The sequence below is a fragment of the Primulina tabacum genome, chromosome 16, assembly GCF_025594145.1.
Source record: "Primulina tabacum isolate GXHZ01 chromosome 16, ASM2559414v2, whole genome shotgun sequence".
Taxonomy (NCBI): domain Eukaryota; kingdom Viridiplantae; phylum Streptophyta; class Magnoliopsida; order Lamiales; family Gesneriaceae; genus Primulina; species Primulina tabacum.
In genome coordinates, this window is record NC_134565.1 from 33,525,667 (window position 1) to 33,535,813 (window position 10,147).

General features: G+C 37.0%; 2 protein-coding genes across 2 annotated transcripts; both read left to right on the forward strand.

Annotated features, from left to right (window-relative positions):
- The first annotated feature begins 2,155 nt into the window (after positions 1–2,155).
- Positions 2,156–4,444, forward strand: LOC142529701 (UDP-glycosyltransferase 86A1-like). Its single transcript, XM_075635310.1, has 2 exons — positions 2,156–2,842; positions 3,316–4,444. The coding sequence occupies exons 1-2, from the start codon at positions 2,323–2,325 to the stop codon at positions 4,302–4,304; spliced, it is 1,509 nt and encodes a 502-aa protein (XP_075491425.1). The 5' UTR covers positions 2,156–2,322; the 3' UTR covers positions 4,305–4,444.
- A 1,167-nt stretch (positions 4,445–5,611) lies between these two features.
- Positions 5,612–9,740, forward strand: LOC142528772 (cell division control protein 48 homolog D). Its single transcript, XM_075633930.1, has 9 exons — positions 5,612–5,830; positions 5,925–6,090; positions 6,509–6,737; positions 6,878–7,644; positions 7,793–8,014; positions 8,102–8,173; positions 8,282–8,563; positions 8,649–9,008; positions 9,330–9,740. Exons 1-9 carry the CDS (start codon positions 5,802–5,804, stop codon positions 9,618–9,620), a joined length of 2,418 nt encoding a protein of 805 aa, XP_075490045.1. The 5' UTR covers positions 5,612–5,801; the 3' UTR covers positions 9,621–9,740.
- The last annotated feature ends 407 nt before the right edge of the window (positions 9,741–10,147 follow it).

The following is a 10,147-nucleotide window of genomic DNA, read 5'->3' on the forward strand; positions in this document are numbered from 1 at the left end:
TCAAAAATCACAAGTGATATCTTTCACTATTTATTTTCATTTTATGAACTTGAAAGATAGATTTATGACTTTTTAAATAACTTTTTTGTATTTTAGTACGAATTTTATGATCTTTTTGTGTAATATTTTTCATTAGTTTTGGTGTTTATTTGGTGTAATGTTATTTAAATTGTTTTGTCCATGTGAATAAATGTAGCAAGTAGATGATATTTTCTCAGCATTTCGATTTCACTTTCTTTTCTTTCTTTTTTTTTTTTTTTTCATTTTTCAAACATTTCTTAATATATGTCAAACCCGGATGTAATCTGATAGCCGGTGGTTTGACGATAAGGAGTAAGCTTATTTAGGGAAAAATAAAAGCAAATAAAACAATTTGATTTATTTTGAAATGGCTACAATTCGTAATACATAACCTCATCTATGGTATAGGCGTGTTTTATAGTAGGTAAAAACTTGTATGAGACGGTCTCACGGGTCGTATTTTGTGAGACAGATCTCTTATTTGGGTCATCCATGAAAAAATATTATTTTTATGTTAAGAGTATTAATTTTTTTTTAATATCGGTAAGATTGATCCGTCTCACAAATAAAGATTCGTGAGATCGTCTTACAAGAAACCTATTCTTTATAGTAATATGTTTTTTATTTTTTTGCTAAAAAATAATAACATGATGTCATATCAACCTTTTGCCCCCCAATGCGACACCCAATCCTATTTCCTTAAACGAGCAAATTGTCGGTTGTCCTAATTTGTCGGTCGTCGATTTTTTTAATACATATTTATAATTTATTTCTCACAATTTTATTATCATTCTACATCCATATCATCATTATTATTTTGAAATAAAAACACCCATATTATTATATTATAAAATATGGACTGAATAGATTAAGCACTTTGATAAAATCACGTAGGTACAAAAATCTTTACCAATTTTTTTTTAAACTTTTAACATTATCTCTAAATTTTTAGATAAAAATTATTTAATATATATGTACATAACATAATCACTATAACATCAAAAGCCACGAAATATACGAGAGATTTGTTTAATTGTGATATTTTATGGTAGAGAATAAAATTCGTAGCAAACATACGAATGATTTTTTTTTTTTATCAAGATCGTCAAAAGATAGTATTTGTAAGAGCTTATTTTAAGTATTTTTCAAATTGTATATTAGATTTTCAAATATTTCATTAACTTGGAATTTTTTAAAATAAATATAATTAGATATGTAGGACCGAGCGTTTGCCGCTTACCAAAAGTTATAGCTAGTAGTAATGGTGCAACTCAAATCTTTTAAATCCCACCGCAGCTCAAGCACCATGATTCGATCGCTCTACCAAACAAGAAAAATTATTGCACCCAACAATCCCCTCCCAATAATTGCACTCCTTGCAATCAATGAGAATCGAAACCGTGACCTTGACTTTGATACCAATTGTAGGAGCGAGCGCTTGCCGCTTCACCAAAAGCTATAGTCAGTAGTAATGTTGCAACTCAAATCTTTTTAACCGCACAGCAGCTCAAACACCACGAGACTCGATCGCTCTACCAAATAGGGACAATTATTGCATCCAACAAGATAAGTAAGGTTACTGCCCCAACCCTTCTTAATTAACATCTAATACCTTTGTTTGAGTTTATAAATCTAAAATAAATGGACATTAGAAAGAAAAAGACATTGGTCTGAAAATGATTATGGCCAGCCATTGGCTAAAGACAATGGAAAAGAATATTCTATTAATTTAATAAATTAATACTTTTGGGTCATTAATTTTCAATTCTAAAGAGAATGGAAAAGAATATTCTAATTTTCTTGGCATGTGATTATTGTATTCTAGTTTAGTGGGTTCCCACTATTTTCAACGCTCCACTAATAAAAATAATAATAATAATATATTATTATTATTTTACCCTTTAAAGAAATGAATTTCCCTTTATAAAATTTAAAATTAAATTAAAAATAATAAAATGTCCTTTGTTCTCAATAATCAATATTAAATAAATAATCTGTAACAATCTACTTGTAGTGGTAGTTAGCCAATAACATTAAATTATTATCCAAAAAAATGATTAAATTAATAAAAAAAGGCAAATGAAAAGGAAACTTGACAATCGTCCCTTTTGTTTTTTTAACCTTTGTCCGACAGTTGTAAATGTCGAGAGACAGAGACAGCTCTCCTATCCTCAGCCTCAGACACTGCCATTTTACACACAGAATCCCACCAAATTCTCCACGCTTCAATATATTTTCCCCTTTCTATTCTCTCCACCTGAAACCCAAATCCCAAATCCACCGTAGAAGCATAAAAAAAAAATGGCCGGAACCCATCGGAGGCCGCACGCCATAATGATCCCGTACCCATACCAGGGGCACATTAACCCCTTTGTGTATCTAGCCATGAAGCTCGCGTCTCATGGATTCACAATCACCTTCGTCAACACGCAATCCGTTCACTACAGGATTTCGAGGGCCCAGCTGCGGACAGACGGCGCCGACATTTTCACCAAAGCTCGGGAGTCGGGGCTGGACATCCGCTACGCCACGGTGTCCGACGGGTTTCCTCTCTCGTTTGATAGATCTATGAACCACGACCAATTTGTGGAGGGGTTGCTCCACGTTTTCTCCGCTCACGTGGACGAACTAGTGGCGAATTTGTGCAAGTCTGATCCGCCTGCTACGTGCTTGATTTCGGATACTTTCTACGTTTGGGCGTCGGAGATTGCGCTGAAGCATTGCTTGGTGAATGTTTCATTTTGGACGGAGCCTGCTCTGGTGTTGTCTATATATTATCATCTGGACCTGCTCAAGGCAAATGGCCACTTCGCCTCCGCCGGTGAGTGCTCTGTTTTTAGATATTCTTGGTTTCCTGTGGGATACTAATGGTCTTTTTAGCTTTAGCTTGTGTCGATTTCTTGTGTCGATTTCCTATGTATTGCATGCCAAGTTTGCAAATTGAGATATTGATAGACCCAAGATTATGGTTTTGAAGCGATTTGATAAATTTCGTGCGCAGTACATAGGTTTAGTATTGATTATAATACATATTTTTAAAAGATTTTCAAGACCTTTTTAGCTGTTTAACGTTGTAATATATGGAATGACCATACCTTTTTACACCGAACTGTCATTGAACTGGAACAACGGTCACGGTGACCTTTCTAGTCCTTGCTCATCTTGGTCTACCCTGAATTTAAAGGTTGCGAACATTGAGGGTGGAACTAGTATCGAGAACTTATGCATAAAGTTTGACTTTTTTTGTTTGATAAATCAGCCTCCTCGCCTAATTAAAGAATATGTATTTGTTAGAGAATAGGAAGGATATGATCGATTACATACCCGGAGTTGAGGCGATCAAGCCAACCGATCTCATGTCGTACCTCCAAGCTGCCAATATATGGACGGTGGTGCATCGGGTGATTTACCGAGCATTTGAGGACATAAAAAAAGCTGATATTATCATCTGCAACACAGTTCAAGAACTCGAATCCCAAACACTTTCAGCTCTATGCAAGAAACAGCCTACTTATGCTATTGGTCCTATTGTCTCTAGCTTCACAAACCAGACGGTTTCCACGAGCCTGTGGTCCGAGTCAGACTGTACACAGTGGCTAAACTCTAAGCCTGATGGGTCCGTTCTGTATGTCTCATTTGGTAGCCATGCTCACACCACTAGTAGACAGGACATTTGGGAGATAGCTCATGGACTATTAGCAAGCGGGGTGAATTTTTTATGGGTTGTCAGGCCTGATATTGTGAGCTCCGATGAGATTGATTTTCTCCCAGCTGGATTCGAAAATCAAATGAAAGGAAAAGGATTGATTATTCAATGGTGCAGCCAGATTAAAGTCATCTCGCATCGTGCCATTGGAGGTTTTTTATCGCACTGTGGATGGAACTCCGTTCTTGAAAGCATATGGTGCGGCATTCCTTTGATCTGCTTCCCTTTGTTCACGGATCAGTTCACGAACTGCAAATTAGTCGTCAACGACTGGAGGATTGGGATTAATCTCCGCGACAGGGAGACGATAACCCGTGAAGAAGTGGCGGAAAAGATCAAATATTTGATGAGTCGGAAGAGTTCAAAGGAGCTCAGAAGCGCAGTCATGGATGTGAGGAGGACATTGAAAAACGCCTTGCCGAGCGACGGATCGTCGGAGAAAAACTTTAGCTTGTTCATGGAAGAAATCAAGGTTCAGATGAAGAAGAAAAGCGGAGCCAGTGTTGAGATTCAGGATCAATCTTCAAATCATGTTCGGGTTCCCAATGGAGTAAATCTATGTCAGCAGGCTATCTAATTTATGCTTCTTATAAATGTCATGGTGCTAAATAGCAAGTTAGTTTTTCCTTTGCAGCTTGTTTTCTTGAAATCAATTACAAAATGTATAGGATGATTTTTGCTGCTGATGAATGAAATTGTGGAATTAAATTTAACATACACCCAAATTTCGACAACCCCTCACATTTCAAATCAAAGCAACCCTTTCATTCTCCCCTCAAAATGTCAAAATTTCGTGGAAAACACATAAATGGTTGGTTATTCACATCTTGTAGTAGGCATCTTAAAAGTACAATAATATTTTAGTAGTCACAACTATATTTATGAATTTCTATAATTTCCTTAAATGTAAATCCATTTTGCATGTATATTTTTATATTTCCATACAATGTTTTTCTAAGTTAGTATTACCAAACCAAAAATTACATTGGTGGTGTATGTATGCTAGTTTTACACACACACACACACAAAACACACACACACACATATATGTCTCACCCTTGATTCCCTTTTGTAATAGCTCAAGTTTCTTCTGGATTAGGTGAGCAAAAAAAATAAAAAAGAGAGATCGATCGTCCCCTCGAACCAAGAGGCTTTTGAGGGTATGTTATGTATAGTAGTTTGGTGTGACCCGATCTCGAAAGCAACATGAGACGAAGTCATAAGTCCAATGGGCTCAAACTAAGTATTTGATTTTTGATTAAGCTTCAAATAAGCCCAACAATTATAACCCGTGAGTCTATTTCTGAGTTTAACTAGAATAATATTATATATATATATCCATTTTTGATATGCTACACACCTACCGTGCACACCTATGTGAGCACCGATAAGGTGCCACTCACCCATTGGATGCACAATTTTTCTATATTTCATCACGTTCAATGAGTGAGTGACACCTCATCGGTGTTCACATAGGTGTCTACGGTAGGTGTGTATCATATTCCATTACTATATGTGAACATTTTGATAAAAGAGTGGGTCTCATGTGAGATCGTCTCACGAATCTTAATATGTGAAATGAGTCAATCCTACCGATATTCACAATAAAAAGCAATATTCTTGGCACAAAAAGTAATATTTTTTCATGAATGACCCAAATAAAGATTCGTCTCACAAAATACGATCCGTGAGACCGTCCCACACAAGTTTTTGCCTTGGTAAAAAGAAATTCAACAAAATGGGGAATCTTGGCTTTATTTCTATACTATATTAATTAATATAAGATTAAGGAACATTCTAGAACACAAACAACCTCAATTCTCAAGCTTTGGCTACATAAAATATTGAGAACAACAATTTTTAAATTGTAATTTAATTTTACGGCCCCAATATTCGAATCCGCCTCAACGAAGAAAGCATCCGTTAAAAAATGGCACAAAGCAACGATTTTTATTTTACCTTTTCTTTTTCAACAAGAAATACTCCATATAAAATTTGATTGATATCCTCTTGCCCCAACACAATTTTCCATAAATCTCTCACCTGCATCAGAGAATTGTTGTTTCAGAACAGCATGAGCAATCCAGCCGAATCCTCCGATTCGTAAGCGTTTCTATGCATTCTCAGATCTCTGTTGATACTTGTTCTTTTTCCTGGGTTTTGCTGAATTTTTGTGGGATTTTGTTTTCCTGTACAGAAAAGGTACAAAAAGGGATTTTAGTACAGCGATTCTAGAGAGGAAGAAGGCGCTGAATCGATTAGTGGTTGATGAGGCTACCAATGATGATAACTCTGTGGTGTCGCTTCACCCTGAAACTATGGAAAAACTTCAGCTTTTTCGGGGAGACACTATCTTGATCAAGGTTTTACCTTTTTTCCGCGTTTTAGGATTTTTGTTGGGATAATTTTGTTGGTTTTGTTGCCTATTCTGTGTTGTCTTTGAATTACGTAGTTTTCGAGTGATTTTTGTTGGGATAATTTTGTGGGTTAAATAATCACCAAAGCTTGGTAATGCATTAATTGTGATTGCACTTAACTTTACAAATTGTTGCATATACCCCGGGCAACTTAGATTTATTTGCTTTTGTTTTCTTTGTTCTTGTAATTTACAGAGTGACTTGCGTTTTAATTGGTTCTTAAGATATTATTACAATAAATTAATTTCACCATTTCCTGCTGCCACTTGGAATCTTAAGAATCCAATGGTTTAGTTATATCACATCGATTTTATATGTTATTTTAGAGGTTATTTCCTAGTTGTTTGTTAAAATTATGATACAGGGTAAGAAAAGAAAGGATACAATTTGCATTGCCCTTGCTGATGATACTTGTGATGAGCCCAAGATTCGGATGAACAAGGTTGTAAGAAACAACCTCAGGGTTAGACTTGGAGACGTGGTTTCTGTCCATCAATGCGCTGATGTGAAATATGGGAAGCGAGTCCACATTCTTCCCGTAGACGATACAATTGAAGGGGTTACAGGAAATCTTTTCGATGCTTACCTGAAACGTAAGTTCATAATTTAATTAATTTAGGTCTCGTCACTCGTGTGAGATAAATCCGGAAAATATGTAAGTTCAGAAGTTACCTTCCTTTTTTTCATGATTTTTTCTGGTTAGCATGTCTAACTTGTCCTATCGTGCACGCAGCATACTTCCTTGAAGCATACCGACCTGTGAGGAAAGGCGACCTGTTTCTTGTGAGGGGAGGGATGAGAAGCGTAGAGTTTAAAATCATTGAGACTGATCCTTCGGAATACTGTGTTGTTGCCCCGGATACTGAAATATTCTGTGAGGGAGAGCCAGTAAAAAGGGAGGATGAGGATCGTCTGGATGAGGTTGGCTATGACGATGTCGGCGGTGTTCGCAAACAGATGGCTCAAATACGTGAGTTGGTTGAGCTGCCACTTAGGCACCCACAGCTTTTTAAATCAATTGGTGTCAAGCCTCCAAAAGGAATACTACTTTATGGACCTCCGGGATCTGGAAAGACCTTAATAGCTCGAGCTGTGGCCAACGAAACTGGTGCTTTCTTTTTTTGCATCAACGGACCGGAAATAATGTCTAAATTGGCTGGAGAAAGTGAAAGCAATCTAAGGAAGGCATTTGAGGAAGCTGAGAAGAATGCTCCATCCATCATATTTATTGATGAAATTGATTCAATCGCCCCCAAGAGAGAGAAAACACATGGAGAGGTTGAGAGAAGGATAGTATCCCAACTCCTGACGTTGATGGATGGACTCAAGTCCCGTGCCCATGTTATCGTTATTGGTGCCACAAACCGTCCCAATAGCATTGATCCTGCCCTGAGGAGGTTCGGGAGATTTGATCGGGAAATAGACATTGGTGTTCCTGATGAAGTTGGGCGTCTTGAAGTACTTCGTATCCACACAAAGAACATGAAGCTTGCTGAAGATGTAAAGCTCAATTTTTCTATATTTTTATTGAATTTAACACATATGTACTTATCAAAGCTTTTGTTCTCAATCATCTGAAATCTTGACGATTTTTTGCTACTTTATCGCGAATTTTGTTCTGCCAATCTAATCTCTGATGATATTGCAGGTTGATTTGGAAAAAATTTCCAAGAACACACATGGCTATGTTGGTGCAGACCTGGCTGCTCTATGCACCGAAGCTGCCCTACAATGCATCAGGGAGAAGATGGACGTGATTGACTTGGAGGACGATTCCATCGATGCAGAAATACTGAATTCCATGGCTGTTTCTAATGAACATTTTGAGACTGCTCTTGGAACTAGCAATCCCTCGGCTCTACGTGAAACAGTATGTGTAACTCCTATTGAACCTTGTTGTTTGTTGAATTTTTCATCTTGATCAACATCTTAATTAATGCACTATTGAGGGTTGTAGGTGGTTGAAGTTCCTAATGTTAACTGGGAAGATATTGGAGGCCTTGAAAATGTCAAGCGTGAGCTCCAAGAGGTATATGTATTTCAAGATATCGATGTCCTTTGTGTTGAATTTCTAGTTCTATGTTTTGCGATGCTGGAAGTTATAACTCATTCTTTAATGCACCATTTTTTCTTGCAGACTGTTCAATATCCGGTGGAGCATCCTGAGAAGTTCGAAAAGTTTGGCATGTCACCTTCTAAGGGAGTTCTCTTTTACGGACCTCCTGGATGTGGAAAGACTTTGCTGGCCAAGGCCATTGCCAATGAATGTCAGGCCAATTTTATCAGCGTCAAGGGTCCGGAATTGCTTACGATGTGGTTTGGAGAGAGTGAGGCCAATGTTCGAGAAATCTTTGACAAGGCTCGTCAATCTGCTCCTTGTGTCCTATTTTTCGATGAATTGGACTCAATTGCAACTCAGGTTCTTTTCACTTTCAATGTGTATTTGCAGTATCCATGCTGAATGCTTTTTCTGTCTCACGCAATTGATTATTTTTTTCTTTCAGAGAGGAAGTAGTGTAGGAGATGCTGGTGGTGCTGCTGACCGAGTATTGAATCAACTTCTTACTGAAATGGATGGTATGAACGCCAAGAAAACGGTTTTCATTATTGGCGCCACCAACAGGCCAGATATAATTGATCCTGCACTGCTTCGTCCTGGCCGTCTTGATCAATTGATTTACATCCCTCTTCCTGATGAGGACTCACGCCACCAAATCTTCAAAGCGTGCTTAAGAAAGTCACCTATTTCAAAAGATGTGGAGTTAAGATCCCTTGCTAAGTACACTCAAGGATTTAGTGGTGCCGACATCACAGAAATATGCCAACGTGCATGCAAATACGCTATCAGAGAGAACATTGAAAAGGTTTGTCTTTTCCAGTTGCTTTGCATACTCAGTATGTTTAACATTCTATTGCTTTTAAGCGAATTTGGAACCATGTGCTGCTACAATTGCATATGTTATCCTGTTGTGCCAAGAATTCAAGTGGCAAATTAGCTGCTTGTACGCTTTTAAGAAAATTTGAGTTACATATTTACTATTAATTTAAAATCAATGTTCATGTATTCAATTCATAGGAGTAACAAGGTGGAACAATTGTTGGGAAAGAGATTATCAGGCTACAATAGTTTCCCTTACTGTTCCGTGTTGACTACAGAATTCTGAATCTTGAGTTTTCCTTTTTAGGATATTGAAAAAGAGAGGAGGAGAAGCGAGAATCCGGAGGCCATGGAGGAGGATGTCGAAGACGAGGTGGCTGAAATAAAGGCAGCACATTTTGAGGAATCAATGAAGTATGCTCGGAGGAGTGTGAGCGATGCTGACATTCGCAAGTACCAGTCATTTGCTCAGACATTGCAGCAGTCTAGAGGATTTGGTACTGAATTCCGGTTTGCTGAGAATAGCAGCGGTGTTGCTGCATCGGATCCTTTTGCATCTTCCGCTGGTGCAGCTGATGAAGATGATCTTTACAGTTAGGTTGTCCTTTTGAGTTTCAATCAAAATCTTGTTTTATGTCTGGAACTACGGGATTCGTATGTTTGTTAAGTTCAATTTTTGAACTCGTCAATTTGATGCTTATTAGAAGTTTATAATGTATGTTTTCTCTTCTGTTAAATTGTTGGTGTAATAATAATAATAGCTACTATTCAAACTAAAATCAGGTTCAGCATTCACTGTGTGAATTAAATAAAATGTAGCAGCACATGTAAATATGTAATAGATATTCTTATGATCAGACAACAAACGAGGACGACTTAAATTAATTTAATGGTCTTTAATTGAGGTTTTATATATAATATTACCCAGGGTATATATTATAATAATAGTTTAAGAGAGAGAAAGCTATATGACATCAAATATATATGTAATAATATTTTTTGTATTATAACTTGCATTTTATTCATTTTTTGTCATATTATTAGTCATTTTATGATATTAGTGTCTACTAATTTGTATTTTTTCAATTTTAGACCTTTTACATAGAAATACCGATGTGACATAGG

Bases quoted from the DNA above. Each gene is read 5' to 3' on its own strand.
- LOC142529701 (XM_075635310.1), top strand. From the start codon at position 2,323: ATGGCCGGAACCCATCGGAGGCCGCACGCCATAATGATCCCGTACCCA. The intron at 2,843-3,315 runs GTGAGTGCTCTG...TGTATTTGTTAG, and splicing joins TGGCCACTTCGCCTCCGCCG to AGAATAGGAAGGATATGATC.
- LOC142528772 (XM_075633930.1), top strand. From the start codon at position 5,802: ATGAGCAATCCAGCCGAATCCTCCGATTC. The intron at 6,091-6,508 runs GTTTTACCTTTT...ATTATGATACAG, and splicing joins GAGACACTATCTTGATCAAG to GGTAAGAAAAGAAAGGATAC. The intron at 7,645-7,792 runs GTAAAGCTCAAT...ATGATATTGCAG, and splicing joins ACATGAAGCTTGCTGAAGAT to GTTGATTTGGAAAAAATTTC.